At 48.0% G+C, this 19,052-nt stretch overlaps 1 protein-coding gene across 1 annotated transcript in view; it reads right to left on the reverse strand.

Moving 5' to 3' along the window:
* CCNC (cyclin C) overlaps nt 1-17,774 on the reverse strand; it is a 54,991-nt gene extending 37,217 nt beyond the window's left edge. The window contains exons 1-2 of the mRNA XM_063917035.1: nt 17,532-17,774; nt 1,489-1,595 (exon numbers count right to left, since the gene is read on the reverse strand). Coding sequence (XP_063773105.1) covers nt 1,489-1,595; nt 17,532-17,563 — 139 coding nt within the window. The 5' untranslated portion in view covers nt 17,564-17,774. The remainder of the gene's footprint in view (nt 1-1,488; nt 1,596-17,531) is intronic.
* Nucleotides 17,775-19,052: the final 1,278 nt, after the last annotated feature.

Consider the following 19,052-nt stretch of genomic DNA (forward strand, 5'->3'; position numbering starts at 1 on the left):
TTCCAAGTGGGGAATACTGGGACAGCAACAAAACAGTGCAATTTGGCACGCAATTAGGAACATTTATGGGGAAATAATGTATAAGATTTTGTGTGAGATTCTCTGTATACACAGAATGCAACATATTGTGAAAGCACATCCAGTACACAGAGGCCACAAGGCACAAGGTAACTGGTAAGATCAAGGACCTAAATGAAAGGAAGTCTCATCTTATTTGTACTGCCCAACAGATCATGCAGGTAAGAAATATTTTCAAATGTTGTGCTAATTGCTCAGCCAGTTCAATCATTCAGAACGGGAGTCAAGATTACTCATATCACTCGTTCAACACTAATTAGCACTAGTTATTTGGGGCAAATTTAATCCTGAGGTTTCTTTTCTGAGGTTTTCCAATTTTCTGAGGTTTCTTTTGCCTCCGTTTTGATAGGACAAGTGTACAGGTAGTACCAGACTTTCAATTAGGGACAGAAAACTAAATGGAAGTAGCTCTGATTATAACGGAGGTAACCCAGGCTGCTTGTGGCTCCATTGTAGTGATAACTGGTACAGGGTGGCTAGTACTGGGGATGGCCAGAGAACCTGTAGGTGGGCTATGTACCTTTTTGTTAGCTTTTCCTGTTCTTTCTTATTGCCAGTGCTTAATCATTCTTAATAGAAGGCAACTGCTGCTTCTATAGCAAGTCCTCATATTGATTCAGACCTTTTGCTAAGGGGGGGAACCCACAGTATGCTCACCCCAGGACCTAAAATGAACACAAACAGAAGCCAGACAACATTGTTGTTTAGACAGATAAACAACCTGGCAGCCTGTTTGGTAGGAGAGCCATAGGTTTCCTGATTGTATAACATTATTTAGGCAACCTAAGTCAAGAGTGTGTGGACTGAAAGACAGGTTGTTGGTCAACACCAGATTGTGAATGGGGTCAAAATGTTGACAGTTAAATGATCAACATAGCAAATGCTAACACATTTTTATTTATCTTAATCCTAACCTTCTCCCTAGTGCATTACCCTAACCTTCCCACAGGTACCTAACCATGCCCATGCTCTTCCACAGTCTAACCCTAGCAATCAAGAAAAATCATGTGTTGACCTTTTCTTGTGTCAACCATTTGTGTCGACATTTTGTCAACTACAGGCCAAATGAGTGAGAGAGAATCCAGTAACATAACTGCAGTTGGGGTAATGTCTATTAAACCTGCTCGGTGGATAGGATGAGGGTGCATTGTGTAGGAGCACAAGAATGACTAGCCAAGTCTTATAAAAGGAACATCTACCACACATGACAATGGCTGAATGGATGGGTAGAATGGTATGCAACAAGGCACATAAAAGTTACACACCAGACTGCTCTTTTTATTAAAGCCACTGAAATTAAAATTACATTATTACAGTGAGTATATTATACTATTGGTTTAACTTGCTGACGGGTTGATATTTTAAAACACACCCAACCAAAACTTCCAGAGATTAGCTAAAATATTTTACCATTTGTAAAAAATATCTGTAGCTTCCAATACTCTTCTTCTGTTAAGAATTTCAGGTCTTTTTGCCGCTCCTTTAACAAATCCTGTTTATCCAATATCCATTGTAAACTGAAAGAAGAAAAAAAAAAACACCTTTGTGCTGTAAACCCTACGTTTCACATGTCTGAATTAGCAGGATTATTCTCATGGCTTTATTACATTACAAATATGGGATCTCTATTCTGAAATTTCAGGAAACCGGAAAGGGCAAAGGAAAACAAATAATTGCTGATAACCCCTATTTGACATATAAGCGTTTGACATATGTTTTATAAATATAACCCCTATTTGACATATAAGCGTTCACAATGTACTCTCTCTAGTGGAATGTATATAACTTGTCCTGCAGTTCATAGGACTCATTACAGGTAATCCCCGGAAGATGGGCAAAAGTCAGAAAATAGCAAAAGCCATAGATTTATGTGATATACAGAAAATAAAATAGGATTTTAGTACCTACCGGTAAATCCTTTTCTCCTAGTCCGTAGAGGATGCTGGAGACTCCAATAGGACCATGGGGGTAAAGACGGGATCCGCAGGAGCTTGGGCACACTGAAAAGACTTTAACTGGGTGTGAACTGGCTCCTCCCTCTATGCCCCTCCTCCAGACCTCAGTTATAGGAACTGTGCCCAGGAAAGACGGACATCTCGAGGAAAAGATTTTAGTTCAAACTAAGGGCTAGAACATACCAGCTCACACCACAACATACCGTACAACCGGAGTAACAGTAAACCAGATAACAGTATGAATTTAACTGCAGCAACCAGCTGAAACAACAAATACACAACCTGTGTGTAAACCAATGCAACTAATAAGAACACACTGCAAGTAACCATCCGCACTGGGATGGGCGCCCAGCATCCTCTACGGACTAGGAGAAAAGGATTTACCGGTAGGTACTAAAATCCTATTTTCTCTTACGTCCTAGAGGATGCTGGGGACTCCAAAAGGACCATGGGGTCTATACCAAAGCTCCAGAACGGGCGGGAGAGTGCGGACGACTCTGCAGCACCGATTGAGCAAACATGAGGTCCTCATCAGCCAGGGTATCAAACTTGTAAAACTTAGCAAAGGTGTTTGAACCCGACCACGTAGCTGCTCGGCAAAGCTGAAGTGCCGAGACCCCTCGGGCAGCCGCCCAAGATGAGTCCACCTTCCTGGTAGAATGGGCGTTCACTGACTTCGGCACCGGTAGCCCAGCCGAAGAATGAGCTTGCTGAATCGTACTACAAATCCAGCGTACAATAGTCTGCTTCTAAGCAGGATGACCAATCTTGTTGGAAGCATACAGGACAAACAGCGCCTCTGTTTTCCTGGCCACCGCCGTTCTGGCGTAGATCTTCAAAGCTCTAACAACATCAAGAGACTTTGGAACTGCCACAGCATCTGTAGCCACAGGTAGCACAATAGGTTGGTTAATGTGAAATGAAGAAACCACCTTCGGCAGAAAGTGTTGACGAGTCCTCAATTCCGCCCTATCCGAATGGAAGATCAAGTACGGACTCTTGTGTGACAAGGCCGCCAACTCAGACACCCGCCTGGCAGATGCCAGAGCCAACAGCATGACCACCTTCCAAGTGAGAAACTTTAACTCAACCTTACGCAAAGGTTCAAACCAGGAAGACATAAGAAACTGTAAGACCATGTCAAGATCCCATGGTGCCACTGGGGGCACAAACGGAGGATGGATATGCATCACTCCCTTCACAAAAGTCTGAACCTCAGGGAGAACAGCCAATTACTTCTGAAAGAAGATAGATAAAGCTGAAATCTGCACCTTGATGGAACCCAATTTCAGGCCGGCAACGACGCCTGCCTGCAAAAAATGGAGAAACCGACCCAAGTGAAATTCTTCCGCAGGAGCAGCGTTAGTCTCACACCACGAAACATACTTTCTCCAAATACGGTGATAATGTTTCGCCGTAACTTCCTTCCTCGCCTTAAGGAGAGGGGAATGAGCTCCCCGGAAATACCTTTCCGAGCTAAGATTTTGCGCTCAACTTCCATGCCGTCAAACGCAGCCGCGGTAAGTCTGGAAACAGGCATGGTCCCTGCAATAACAGGTCCTCTCTTAGAGGTTGTGGCCAAGGATCTTCCACAAGTAACTCCTGAAGATCTGGATACCAGGCCCTTCTTGGCCAATCTGGAACGACAAGAATTGCTTGCACTCTTGCTCGTCGAATGATTCCCAGCACCTTTGGAATGAGAGGAAGCGGAGGGAACACATACACAGACTGAAAAACCCACGGAGTTACCAGGGCGTCCACTGCACTGGATTGGGGGTCCCTTGACCTGAAACAATACCTCGGAAGCTTCTTGTTGAGGCGAGACGCCATCATGTCGATCAGCGGAGTTCCCCAACACTTCGTCAGTTCTGCAAACACCTCTTGATGAAGAGCCCACTCTCCTGGATGGAGATCGTGTCTGCTGAGGAAGTCTGCTTCCCAGTTGTCCACTCCCGGAAGGAAGACTGCTGACAGGGCGCTCACGTGCTGTTCCGCCCAGCGAAGGATTCTTGTGGCCTCCGCCATAGCCTCGCTGCTCCTTGTTCCTCCTTGACGGTTTATATACGCCACCGCAGTCATGTTGTCTGATTGTATCAGGACAGGCCGACCCTGAAGAAGGCTTCTTGCTTGTAGCAGGCCGTTGTAAATGGATCTTAACTCGAGAACATTTATGTGGAGACAAGATTCCTGGAGCGACCATTTCCCCTGGAAATTTCTTCCCTGGGTGACTGCGCCCCAGCCTCGGAGACTTGCATCTGTTGTCAACAGGACCCAATCCAGGATACCGAAACGGCACCCTCCTAGGAGGTGAGAACTTTGTAGCCACCACAGGAGAGAAATCCTGGCCCTGGGAGATAGACTTATCTCCCGGTGCATGTGCAGGCGAGACCCGTACCACTCGCTCAGCAGATCCCACTGAAACGCCCGTAGATGAAACCTGCCAAACGGAATGGCTTCGTACGCCGCAACCATCTTCCCCAGAACCCGAGTACATTGATGAACCGACACACTTTTTGGCCTCAGAAGCTCCCTGACCATCGTCTGGAGTTCCCGAGCTTTGTCTTCCAGAAGAATCACCTTCCGTAAGCCCGTGTCCAGAATCATGCCCAGAAAGGGCAACCGAGTGGTCGGAATCAACTGAGACTTTGGCAAATTTAGCAGCCAACCGTGTTGTCGCAGAACGGACAGAGACAAATCCACATTTCTTAGCAACCTTTCCCTGGACCTCGCCTTTATCAGGAGATCGTCCAAGTACGGGATAATGGTAACCCCTTGCTTGCGAAGGAGAACCATCATTTCTGCCATGACTTTGGGCTTTCCACGGCGCCGAGGATTTTCACCAAACTGCAACGTCTGAAATTGGTAATGAGAATCCTGTACCGCAAACCTTAGGAAGGCTTGGTGCGGAGGATATATCGGGACGTGTAAGTAGGCATCCTTTATGTCGACTGACGCCATAAAGTCCCCCCCTTCTAGGCTGGCAATCACAGCTCGAAGAGATTCCATCTTGAACTTGAAAACCTTCAAGTATGGATTGAGGGACTTTAGGTTCAGAATCGGTCTGACCGAACCGTCCGGTTTCGGTACCACAAAGAGGCTCAAGTAGAACCCCTCCCCCCGTTGGGAACGGGAACAATGACCCTCTGTTGACACAACTTTTGTATTGCTGCCTTCACCACTTCCCTGTCCAGAAGAGACACTGGTAAGGCCAAAATGAAGAACCGTGAGGGGGCACCTCCTGAAACTCCAGCTTGTATCCTTGAGATATTATATCTAGGACCCAGGCCTGATTGAACCCAGACCTGACTGAAGATCCGCAGACGGCCCCCCACCGGTCCGGACTCCCCCAGGGAAGCCCAGCGTCATGCGGTGGACTTGGTAGAGGCAGGGGAAGACTTTTGGTCCTGGGCGCCTGATACTGCAGGTGACTTTCTTCCCCTTGCTCTACCCTTTGAAGCGAGGAAGGACGAACCTTTTGCACGCTTGTATTTATTGGGACGAAAGGACTGCATCTGCTGATGTGGTGTCTTTTTCTGTTGTGTGGGAACATAAGGAAGAAAAGATGACTTACCCACCGTCGCGGTAGACACCAGATCAGCCAAGCCGTCACCAAACAAGACATTACCTTTGAAGGGGAGAGCTTCCATAGCTCTCTTGGAGTCGGCATCAGCATTCCATTGATGAATCCACAGCGCTCTTCTGGCCGAGATCGCCGTGGCATTGGCTCTTGATCCCAAGAGACCTACATCCCTCGCAGCATCCTTCAGGTAATCTGCAGCGTCCTTGATATAACCAAGAGTTAAGAGAACATTATCTTTATCAAGCGTATCCATATCAGCCGCTGAATTCTCAGCCCATTTAGCAATAGCACTACTCACCCATACTGACGCCACATCAGGTCTGAGCAATGCACCCGTATTAGCAAAAATGGACTTCAGGGACGTCTCCAGCTTGCGATCCGCCGGATCCTTGAGAGCTGCCGTGTCAGGGGACGGAAGCGCCACCTTCTTAGACAACCGGGATAGAGCCTTGTCGACATTCGGAGACGACTCCCATTTTTCCCTGTCATCAGAGGGGAAAGGATACGCCATGTAAATTCTCTTGGGAATCTGCCACCTCTTATCCGGCGACTCCCAAGCCTTTTCGCAAAGAGTATTCATTTCATGAGAGGGGGGAAACTTCACCTCAGGTTTTTTCCCTTTAAACAAGCAAATCCTTGTTTCCTGCACCGCAGGTTCGTCAGAAATATGTAAAACATCCTTTATAGCCACAATCATGTACTGAATACTCTTAACTAACCGTGGATGTAAAGCAGCCTCAGTGAAATAGACATCGGAATCAGAATCCGTGTCGGTATCCGTATCTACCAACTGAGTAAAAGGCCGCTTCTGTGACCCTGATGGGGTCTGCACCTGAGACAAAGCGTCCTCCATGGATTTCCTCCATACCCGAGTCTGAGACTCCGATTTATCTAACCTTTTAGACAAAGAGGCCACATTTGTATTAAGCGTACTTAACATTGTAAGTAAATCAGGTGTCGGCTGTGCCGACAGGGCCAACTCCAGACCCACATCTGTTCCCCCAGCAACCTCCTCCGGGGAATAACACTCAGCCTCAGACATGCCGACACGGAATGTCGACACACCGACACACACACACACCGCCTCAGCTAGGGGACAGACCCACAAGGAAGCCCAGATAGAGAAACACAGAGGGAGTATGCCAGCTCACACCCCAGCGCCCATATATCACAAGAGAAAATATATGTTGACAGCGCTGCTATGGATTATGCACCAATAACCCCCGATCAGCTCCCTGTAACTTTTAGAGGAGCTTGGAGGTCCCGGGCCAGCGTTCTCTGCAGCGGCGTGGAGAAGAGAAAATGGCGCTGACGAACTGTGCGGCTAAGCCCCGCCCCTTCCCGTTGTACTTCAGCCCGCTAAATTTGAAAATAAGAAAATGCCGGCGGGGGTTGAAAAACGGTGCCGAGGCACCGAACTGCCTTCTGCCAGCTCCTAGACCCAGTAACATGCTGCCCAGGGCGCTCCGCCCCCAGCGCCCTGCACCGTGAGTGCCGTTGGTGAAGTGTGTGGGAGCATGGAGCGCAGCGCTACCGCTCCGCTGTACCTCGTTACTGGAGTCTTCTGCCGTCACTGAAGTCTTCTGCATACTCATCCGACTTCTTTCTTCTGGCTTCTGTGAGGGGGATGACAGCGTGGCTCCGGGAACAAGCAGCTAGGCGCACCAAGTGATCGAACCCTCGGGAGCTAATGGTGTCCAGTAGCCGAGAAGCAGAGCCCTTAAACTAAGAAGAAGTAGGTCCTGCTTCTCTCCCCTCACTCCCACGCTGCAGGGAGCCTGTAGCCAGCAGGTCTCCCTGAAAATAAAAAACCTAGCAAAGTCTTTTCCAGAGAAACTCAGGAGAGCTCCCCTAGTGAGTGTCCAGTCAGTCCTGGGCACAAAGTCTAACTGAGGTCTGGAGGAGGGGCATAGAGGGAGGAGCCAGTTCACACCCAGTTAAAGTCTTTTCAGTGTGCCCAAGCTCCTGCGGATCCCGTCTATACCCCCATGGTCCTTTTGGAGTCCCCAGCATCCTCTAGGACGTAAGAGAAATATGGGTTCAGTAGGGAAAGCCGGCAACCGGGATCCCGATGTTCAAAATACCGACGCCACAATCCCGATTGTGAAGAAGCCGACAGGGGTGAGTAAGGGGTGTTAAGCCCTCTCCCCTAACCCTCCCTACCCGCTGGCTAACCATGACCTCCCCCGTAGTGCCTAACCTTAACCTTCCCACGTAAGTGCCTAAACCTAACCTCCCGTCCCCAGTGCCTAAACCTAACCCTCCCGGCCCTCAGCCTTAACCCCCCTCCCCGCACCATAACCCAACCCCGTGCAGCCTAAACCTTACACATCCCCCGTGCAGCCTACCTCTTCAAGGGGGATGTTCGGGATTCCGACTCCAGGATGTCTATCTATTCGGGATCAAAAGAGTGCCGGGATACTGGCGTCGGTAATCTGACTGCCGGGATCACGACAGGCAGGATCCTGACTGTATCCCATAAACAATAATCCCCCACCCCACACACACCAAATATTGTGAAGTGAAAACAATTCACCTACTAAAGAATGACTTCTGGATGTGGGGTTGGTGCTGGCATTTAGTTAATGATACAGGATAAAGAAAATAAGAATTTACTTACCGATAATTCTATTTCTCATAGTCCGTAGTGGATGCTGGGGACTCCGTAAGGACCATGGGGGGGAATAGCGGCTCCGCAGGAGACTGGGCACATCTAAAGAAAGCTTTAGGACTAACTGGTGTGCACTGGTTCCTCCCCCTATGACCCTCCTCCAAGCCTCAGTTAGGATACTGTGCCCGGACGAGCGTACACAATAAGGAAGGATTTTGAATCCCGGGTAAGACTCATACCAGCCACACCAATCACACCGTATAACCTGTGATCTGAACCCAGTTAACAGCATGATAACAGAGGAGCCTCTGAAAGATGGCTCACAACAATAATAACCCGATTTTTGTAACAATAACTATGTACAAGTAATGCAGACAATCCGCACTTGGGATGGGCGCCCAGCATCCACTACGGACTATGAGAAATAGAATTATCGGTAAGTAAATTCTTATTTTCTCTAACGTCCTAAGTGGATGCTGGGGACTCCGTAAGGACCATGGGGATTATACCAAAGCTCCCAAACGGGCGGGAGAGTGCGGATGACTCTGCAGCACCAAATGAGAGAACTCCAGGTCCTCCTCAGCCAGGATATTAATTTTGTAGAATTTTACAAACGTATTTGCTCCTGACCAAGTAGCTGCTCGGCAAAGTTGTAAAGCCGAGACCCCTCGGGCAGCCGCCCAAGATGAGCCCACCTTCCTTGTGGAGTGGGCATTTACAGATTTTTGGCTGTGGCAGGCCTGCCACAGAATGTGCAAGCTGAATTGTACTACAAATCCAACGAGCAATAGTCTGCTTAGAAGCAGGAGCACCCAGCTTGTTGGGTGCATACAGGATAAACAGCGAGTCAGATTTCCTGACTCCAGCCGTCCTGGAAACAAATATTTTCAGGGCACTGACAACGTCTAGCAACTTGGAGGCCTCCAAGTCCCTAGTAGCCGCAGGCACCACCAATAGGTTGGTTCAGGTGAGACGCTGAAACCACCTTGGGGAGAAACTGAGGACGAGTCCTCAATTCCGCCCTGTCCGAATGGAAAATCAGATAAGGGCTTTTTCAGGATAAAGCCGCCAATTCTGAGACGCCCCTGGCCCAGGCCAGGGCCAACAGCATGACCACTTTTCATGTGAGATATTTTAACTCCACAGATTTAAGTGGTTCAAACCAATGTCACTTTTGGAACCCAAAACTACATTGAGATCCCAAAGTGCCACTGGAAGCACAAAAGGAGGCTGTATATGCAGTACCCCTTTTACAAACGTCTGAACTTCAGGGACTGAAGCTAGTTCTTTTTGGAAGAAAATTGACAGGGCCGCAAATTTGAACCTTAATGGACCCCAATTTCAGGCCCATAGACACTCCTGTTTGCAGGAAATGTAGGAATCGACCCAGTTGAATTTCCTCCGTCGGGCCTTACTGGCCTCGCACCACGCAACATATTTTCGCCAATTGCGGTGATAATGTTTTTGCGGTTACATCCTTCCTGGCTTTGATCAGGATAGGGATGACTTCATCCGGAAAGCCTTTTTTCCTTCAGGATCCGGCGTTCAACCGCCATGCCGTCAAACGCAGCCGCGGTAAGTCTTGGAACAGACAGGGTCCTTGCTGGAGCAGGTCCCTTCTTAGAGGTAGAGGCCACGGATCCTCCGTGAGCATCTCTTGAAGTTCCGGTTACCAAGTCCTTCTTGGCCAATCCGGAGCCACGAATATAGTGCTTTCTCCTCTCCATCTTATCAATCTCAGTACCTTGGGTATGAGAGGCAGAGGAGGGAACACATACACTGACTGGTACACCCACGGTGTTACCAGAGCGTCTACAACTATTGCCTGAGGGTCTCTTGACCTGGCGCAATACCTGTCGAGTTTTTTAATCATGTGGACGACTTCTGGGTGAAGTCCCCACTCTCCCGGGTGGAGGTCGTGCTGAGGAAGTCTGCTTCCCAGTTGTCCACTCCCGGAATGAATACTGTTGACAGTGCTATCACATGATTTTCCGCCCAGCGAAGAATCCCTGCAGCTTCTGCCATTGCCCTCCTGCTTCTTGTGCCACCCTGTCTGTTTACGTGGGTGACTGCCATGATGTTGTCCGACTGGATCAACACCGGCTGACCTTGAAGCAGAGGTCTTGCTAAGCTTAGAGCATTGTAAATGGCCCTTAGCTTCAGGATATTTATGTGAAGTGATGTATCCAGGCTTGACCCTAAGCCCTGGATATTCCTTCCCTGTGTGACTGCTCCCCAGCCTCGCAGGCTGGCATCCGTGGTCACCAGGACCCAGTCCTGAATGCCGAATCTGCGGCCCTCTAGAAGATGAGCACTCTGCAACCACCACATGATGGATACCCTTGTCCTTGGTGACAGGGTTATCCGCTGATGCATCTGAAAATGCGACCCGGACCATTTGTCCAGTAGGTTCCACTGGAAAGTTCTTGCGTGGAATCTAACGAATGGGATTGCTTCGTAGGAAGCCACCATTTTTACCCAGAACCCTTGTGCATTGATGCACTGAGACTTGGTTCGGTTTTAGGAGGTTCCTGACTAGCTCGGATAACTCCCTGGCTTTCTCTTCCGGGAGAAACACCTTTTTTCTGGACTGTGTCCAGGAACATCCCTAGGAAACAGAAGACAAGTCGTCGGAACCAGCTGCGATTTTGGAATATTGAGAATCCAATCGTGCTGCCGCAACACTACCTGAGATAGTGCTACACCGACTTCCAACTGTTCCCTGGATCTTACCCTTATCAGGGAATCGTCCAAGTAAGGGATAACTAAAATTCCCTTCCTTCGAAGGGATATCATTTCGGCCATTACCTTGGTAAAGACCCGGGGTGCCGTGGACCATCCCTACGGCAGCGTCTGAACTGATAGTGACAGTTCTGTACCATAACCTGAGGTACCCTTGGTGAGAAGGGTAAACTTTGACATGAAGGTAAGCATTCTTGATGTCCCAAGACATCATGTAGTCCCCTTCTTCCAGGTTCGCAATCACTGCTCTGAGTGACTCAATCTTGAATTTGAACCTCTGTATGTAAGTGTTCAAAGATTTTAGATTTAGAATCGGTCTCACCGGGCCGTCTGGCTTCGGTACCACAATAGTGTGGAATAATACCCCGTTCCCTGTTGCAGGAGGGGTACCTTGATTATCACCTGCTGGGTGAATGGCTTCCAAAACTGCCTCCCTGTCAGGGGGAGACGTCGGTAAAGCCGACTTTTGGAAACGGCGAGGGGGAGACGTCTCGAATTTCAATATGTACCCTTGAGATATTACCTGAAGGATCCAGGGGTCTACTTGCGAGTGAGCCCACTGCGCACTGAAATTCATTGAGAACGGGCCCCCACCGTGCCTGAGCTTGTAAGGCCCTAGCGTCATACTGAGGGCTTTTGCAGAGGCGGGAAAGGATTTCTGTTCCTGGGAACTGGGTAATCTCTTCAGCCTTTTTCCTCTCCCTCTGTCACGAGCAGAAAAGAGGAACCTTTTGTCCGCTTGCCAACAAAGGACTGCGCCTGATAATACGGCGTCTTATTTTGAGAGGCGACCTGGGGTACAAACGTGGATTTCCCAATTGTTGCCGTGGCCACCAGGTCTAAAAGACCGACCCCAAATGTCCCCTTTCAAAGGCAATACTTCCAAATGCTGTTTGGAATCCGCATCACCTGACCATTTTACTGGTAGAATTGGACAACGCACTTATACTTGATGCCAGTCGGCAAATATTCCGCTGTGCATCATGCATATATAGAAATGCATCTTTTAAATGCTCTATAGGCAATAATATACTATCCTTATCTAGGATATCAATATTTCCAGTCAGGGAATCCGACCATGCCAACCCAGCACTGCACCTCCAGGCTGAGGCGATTGCTGGTCGCAGTAGAACACCAGTATGTGTGTGAATACATTTTTGGATACCCTCCTGCTTTCTATCAGCAGGATCCTTAAGGGCGGCCATCTCATGAGAAGGTAGAGCCCTTGTTCTTACAAGCGTGTGAGCGCCTTATCCCCCCTAGGGGGTGTTTCCCAACGCACCCTAACCTCTGGCGGGAAAGGGTATACAGCCAATACTTTTTAAGAAATTATCAATTGTTATCGGGGGGAAACCCACGCATCATCACACACCTCATTTTATTTCTCAGATTCAGGAAAACTACAGGTAGTTTTTCCCTCACCGAACATAATACCCCTTTTTGGTGGTACTCGTATTATCGGAAATGTATAAAACATTTTCCATTGTCTCAATCATGTAACGTGTGGCCCTACTGGAAATCACGGTTGTCTCTTCACCGTCGACACAGGAGTCAGTATCCGTGTCGGCGTCTGTATCTGCCATCTGAGGTAACGGGCACTTTAGAGCCCCTGACGGCCTATGAGACGTCTGGACAGGCACAAGCTGAGTAGCCGGCTGTCTCATGTCAACCACTGTTTTTTTATACAGAGCTGACACGGTCACGTAATTTTCAACAGTACATCCACTCAGATGTCGACCCCCTAGGGGGTGACATCACTATTACAGGCAATCTGCTCCGTCTCCACATCATTTTTCTCCTCATACATGTCGACACAAACGTACCGACACACAGCACACACACAGGGAATGCTCTGATAGAGGACAGGACCCCACTAGCCCTTTGGGGAGACAGAGGGAGAGTATGCCAGCACACACCAGAGCGCTATATATATATATATATATATATATATATAGGGATAACCTTATATAAGTGTTTTTCCCCTTATAGCTGCTGTATGTTTTAATACTGCGCCTAATTAGTGCCCCCCTCTCTTTTTTTAACCCTTTTTGTAGTGTAGTGACTGCAGGGAAGAGCCAGGGAGCTTCCCTCCAACTGAGCTGTGAGGGAAAATGGCGCCAGTGTGCGGAGGAGATAGGCTCCGCCCCCTTTTCGGCGGCCTTATCACCCGTTTTTCTGTATATTCTGGCAGGGGTTAAATGCATCCATATAGCCCAGGAGCTATATGTGATGTATTTTTTGCCATGTAAGGTATTTTTATCGTGTTTTATTGCGTCTCAGGGCGCCCCCCCCAGCGCCCTGCACCCTCAGTGACCGGAGTATGAAGTGTGCTGAGAGCAATGGCGCACAGCTGCAGTGCTGTGCGCTACCTTATTGAAGACAGGAACGTCTTCTGCCGCCGATTTTTCCGGACCTCTTCGCTCTTCTGGCTCTGTAAGGGGGCCGGCGGCGCGGCTCCGGGACCCATCCAGGCTGAACCTGTGATCGTCCCTCTGGAGCTAATGTCCAGTAGCCAAGAAGCCCAATCCACTCTGCACGCAGGTGAGTTCGCTTCTTCTCCCCTTAGTCCCTCGATGCAGTGAGCCTGTTGCCAGCAGGTCTCACTGAAAATAACAAACCTAAACTAAAACTTTCACTAAGAAGCTCAGGAGAGCCCCTAGTGTGCACCCTTCTCGTCGGGCACAGAAATCTAACTGAGGCTTGGAGGAGGGTCATAGGGGGAGGAGCCAGTGCACACCAGTTAGTCCTAAAGCTTTCTTTAGATGTGCCCAGTCTCCTGCGGAGCCGCTATTCCCCCCATGGTCCTTACGGAGTCCCCAGCATCCACTTAGGACGTTAGAGAAATAGAAGGAAATAAACCATTTTCTTACGATGCAAGGCGATTCAAATGTAGTAATAAAACATATCATGTAATTTTAAGGTGAATTTATCAATACAGCCAAATAAAACAGAAAGTACAGTAGAGAAACAAAATAATAGAACATGTATGCTGTATTTCTAGAAAAATCTTTTAAAATACAGGTATCCCCCGTTTCCACCTTACATATTGACGCTTTGGTATAGGGTGTGAAAAAGTTTATATAATGTATTAAGTCTATGCTCACCACCCATTTACTGATGTAAACTTCATTATAGATACACCGTCCCCATTAAGTTAATAGGGTCAAAGGAAAGTTTTGGGGGTATTCCAGGGCGATCTGCATTCATGCAATGACCATTCTTCTTCCACACATTAATGACAAAAGACACAGTGGATTTAGGAACCACTGATTACCATTTTGTGAAGATCACATCTCCTGTCGCACAGATTTCTAAGTAGAGTCAAAAGCCCTTGACACAATTCACTTATCAATATAAGACATATGATAATGCGCCTAGTAGACACAGAGGATATTGAAGGACACTCACTACATACGTATCCTGAGTGATACACTGGTGCAACAGTTAGGTTACATATGAATTAACAACAAAAACGTCTAATTAGTGTATCTAGTCAACTTATCACAGAACACTTCAAAGATGTTCTATACATATAATAAAACTGTAAGGGTTGTGTCTGTGGGAGGCAATCACTAGATCGCCTGCCGGTCACAATGCTGATGCCGGAATCCTGACAGGCGGGGAAATATTGTCACCAGAATGCAGGCGCCACAGGCTTTTCTCCCTCTATGGGTGTCGATGACAATAGATCTATGTATGACGAGTGCAGTGAGCACCCGTGCCCGCAACGTGGCGAGTGCAGCGGGCCCATAAGGGGCTTTCTAGCGCTCGCCCCGCTGCCGGCATACTGGTGTTCGGTATCCAGCTGTCGGGATCATGACAGCTAGGATCCTGGCCACCTGTAAACAGTAATGTATTTTGTGTCTGTAGACAGCAATTTTTTTTTTTTTTTGAGAAATATACTTCTATGGACTGTTTATAAACTATGGAGATGAAAACATTTTTTTTTTACAGAATTTCTGTCTGCCTATGTTCGTTCCGGCATCACGCAAAAACTACTGGCTGAATTTAGATTGTGCTTTCACTATTGCGTAGCTTAATGACCTAGAAAGAAACTAAGCTATATATGATCTCAATGTGACAATAGGAAAAGGAGCAATAAAGGAAAAACCACACACTTGGCACACACAGTGTGCAGGTCTCTCAAGTCCAAAATGACCAGGTGCGGGATGTAATGAAGTCCAAGATCAGCGGCTGTACGAGATGCCGTCAAACTCTGGCTTTTTTTTTTAAAGGGGCAATCATGTATAATGCATGGTTTAGCCTTGTATATTATTGCCTCTTTAAAAAGAGTCAGTTCGGCCGGCATCCCGCACGGCCGCTGATCTTGGACTTCATTACATCCCAGCCTATGTGTGTAATTTCCGAACTCACTTAGTATAGCTGGACTTCCAGCATACAGCATGAACTGAAAGTTGGTGTTCCGATCATGCTTCTGCAAAAACATGACTCCGCCCAAGTTACTGCTTGCAGAGGAACCTAATTGATGCAGAGATTATAATGGGACAACCAACAAGTCGCAGGAGCAAATGGGCAAGTCTGCAGACGTTGATCTCAGGACCAGATGCTTCTCCCTTTTATTCCTGTTAGTATTTTTGTCTGTCTCCTAGTAACTCAGATGCTGGCTGCTACGTGTAGCAGCACACCTGTTTGGAATGTCTCGTTACTCCAGCCTGAGGACTCCTGTGATTGGTCTCTCTCCCTTTCATTAGGGATTCAGTCCAGTTTCTGTTGCCGTTGATATGCCCTAGTTCTTGCACTTAGTGAGCTTATCACCCTGTACAGGTCCCGGTCTGTCTGTTTCTGTGTCCTGGTTCCCTGCATATGAGTACCTGCATTCCTGCTCAGTCTTCTGTGTGTTGTCCCTGCTAGACCTGCACCCATGCCCTCTTGGATCCTGCCCAGTACCTGCTATCCTGTGTTCATTCCTGCTCCATTCTTATGTATGGTCCTGATCCAAATCCAAGCTCCTATCAAGTGTCTGCGAATATACCCTGCCAGCCCTGGTTTTGTGTGCTTTCAGCTTGCATGTCCGTGTTTACCAGCAAAGTTTATTCACTCCAGCCGTGGCGGCAGTCACAAGCCTGCAGCAATCCCAGCACAACTGACTCTGTACTCTAGCTACATCTTAGCACTGTGTGTTATTACAGGCTGCAGCCTAGTCACTATTCATTATTTATTTACAGTCTCTTTTATAGCGCGGCAAATTCTGTTGCGCTTTACAATTGGACACAATGATAAAACAAAACTGGGTAATAAACAAACAGTCATAGAGGTAGGAAGGCCTGCTCGTAAGCTTACAATCTATAGGGAAATAGGCATTGATACACAAGAAAAGGCACAATCTATTGCATATTTGTCCACTGGATTGTAAAGGTTCTAGGTGGGTTGCATGATATTACATCACAGCAATGATGAACCATGGTAAGAAAAAAGGGTAAGTGAATAAAGAGAAAATATGTGGAGGATATATGCAGACTGTACAGTGGGGATATAAACGGATAGGAAAGCTTATGAAGGTTGAGTGAGTGGTTCTGGAAAGTGATAAGCTAGCCTGAAGATATGAGTTTTCAGGGAACGTTTGGAGACTAGGGGAGAGTCTTATGGGCCCTACACACTGGGCGATAATACTGAAAGATATGAACAAGATACCGTGTGGAGGCACCAGCGATGAACGATGCGCGGCCCCGCGCTCATTCATCGCTGGTGCCCCGTCGCTTGTGCATGCAGGCTAATATGGACGATTTCGTCCATATTGGCCTGCACTGCTATGGAGCCGGGTGACATGGGGAGTGAAGAAACTTCACTCCCGTCACCGCCCCCCTGCTGCCAGGTCACCCGTCGGCCGTGTCCGCCGTCGTGCAGCTCGGCGGCAGATCGACAAATGTGTAGGGCCCATTAGTGTAGCAGAGAGACTTAATCTAGCAAGTCTCTTTGCTACAAGGTTCAAGCTGCCAGCACTCTGCTTTCAATCAGCACCTGGTTGTTCCAAGCAGTGAGCCACCTCAGTACTGTAGTTATCATTGTTCAGTTACCAGTGCATATACAGTCCTGCAGTCTTAAATCATCCTATCTTGTCAAGCCTGTCTGCAGTTACCATTCCAGTATCCAGTCTGTCTGCTATTAACTCTTGCCTTGCCAGCTGCTACACTTCAGGTTTATTCACTTATGGTCTCCAGCTTATCAGACTACCTGAGTGGTATGTGTGGGAACGTGTGTGTTCAAGGGCAGAAAAACAAAAGTAGAAAGAACAGCTGGCAGTTGCTTGGAACAAAATAAAGGAAATAAGAAGCGTGGAGGGGAATGTAACGAGGCACTTGGGCCGGGAGATGAGATAGTTCATAGAGGAGATCCGCCATGCAGGCAGCACGGATGCACTGCCAGGCTCTAGGGTTCCACCTATCACTAGTTTACACAGACACCGCGCACTGGCGATACAGACATCCCGTCTCTCCCACAGGACACAAGTGACGGGTACCCGGACAGCAGCCAGCGCCGCTCTCTCAGTGACCTGTGCCGCGCACAGGAGGCCGGCTCCCCGGCGCACACTGCCCACCGTACTCACTAGTGAGAGCTCTGCCAGAAGTTCCCCGCCATGAGCACAGCACCAGGAAGCAGCAGCCGGAGTGGCGAAACCCGGGAGTGACGTCACTGCTGCCCGCGGTCCCCGTTCTGTGTAACACCAGGAGGAGAGTCCGGCTCCAAAGCAACAGCTAGCACCGAGTGTTGGGCGCAGGAAGAGAGCCGGCGTGCACCCTGCAAAGGCATCCGGCTGGGAAACAACACTACCCGGAACTGTGCAGTGCTATGCACTTGGTAGTGAAGTCAGTTAGAACTTGGAAGGAGTCTGTATTTGTATACACACTTGCAGCTGAGATTGCTATAACTGGGATAAAACAAAACAAATATATTGCAATGTTTTTAAAGGTGGAAGGTTCACCCTGTCTGTATGATGCATGCAAATAAGATCTAGTTATTTGAACGTATTGTACTGCAAGCACAAGAATCCTACCAATATTGTATGCTATGGTACGAGGTTGACGTTAGCTTATTATTCAGAATATGTTATACAGATGTAGCCATGTTCATCTTTACTACCATGCAGCATGCTACAAGATGGCTTTCTGCATGGCGCGCTGGGCTTTGACTATTGCCAGCTGGCAATTGCTCCATTAGCTCCTTTAATTCCATTAGGAATTAAAAGAGCGATCAACGGTTGCAAATAGTCACAGCCAGGCGCGCCATGCAGAAAGCCGTTTTGCAGCAAAGATGAGCATGGCTACATCTAGTAAAACAATGAAATCAAGTTGGATCACTAAGGTATTGTAAAAACAAAAAAGGTATCCCAGACATACATTTCCATTGTATTTTGCCTGTGCCAAAGTTTGTGGCATTACGTAGGCTGGCATAGTGGGCACACACGGGCACCATATTTTACATTGTAAAATAAGTAGCTGTAGCTCGCAAAATCCTCTCTGACAGGGCAGCCCCATAAGAGCGAATGGGCTAACGCCATCTGAAGATGGTGTTAGCCCACGCAGGTAAGGCCTGCACAGGCATTAACTGCTATGGGGCTGCCCTGCCAGAGAGAATTTTGCGACCTACAGCTACTTGTTCAAACTGGTAAAATATGGTGCCTGTGCCCACTATGCTAGCCTGTTTCATGCCCAAAAACTTGTTGGTCCAGGAAAATTCATTTGGGTCATATATGTGAAAACCCTCTGTTGGTTTCAAGTGTCAAATGTGTGGCCCAAGACTAACCCTTGCAAAAGTACTGCTACTTATTCAAAATGGTAAAATGATGCTTTTGCCCACTAAGGGGTATATGCAATTGCTGTCGAATCGCGCCGTTTTTTCGTCCGTTTAAAAATTCGCCTGTACTCGACAGCCGCAGCCCTGCCGCCGGGACCATGAATTCACCATATGCAATGCAAAACGGATTCGACACTCCCCTTGGCGGATCACGGACCAATCGGCGAGTAGTGGGCGTCCTGAATTCGACTTCCCGCCGTTTGCAGCCCTTTATTAGGGCTTGTTTGCTGCGTGCTCAGCAGCCATTTTGTGAACCTGCAGAGAGGTGTGAGGA

This window comes from Pseudophryne corroboree, chromosome 4 (genome assembly GCF_028390025.1).
Source record: "Pseudophryne corroboree isolate aPseCor3 chromosome 4, aPseCor3.hap2, whole genome shotgun sequence".
In the NCBI taxonomy this organism is placed as follows: domain Eukaryota; kingdom Metazoa; phylum Chordata; class Amphibia; order Anura; family Myobatrachidae; genus Pseudophryne; species Pseudophryne corroboree.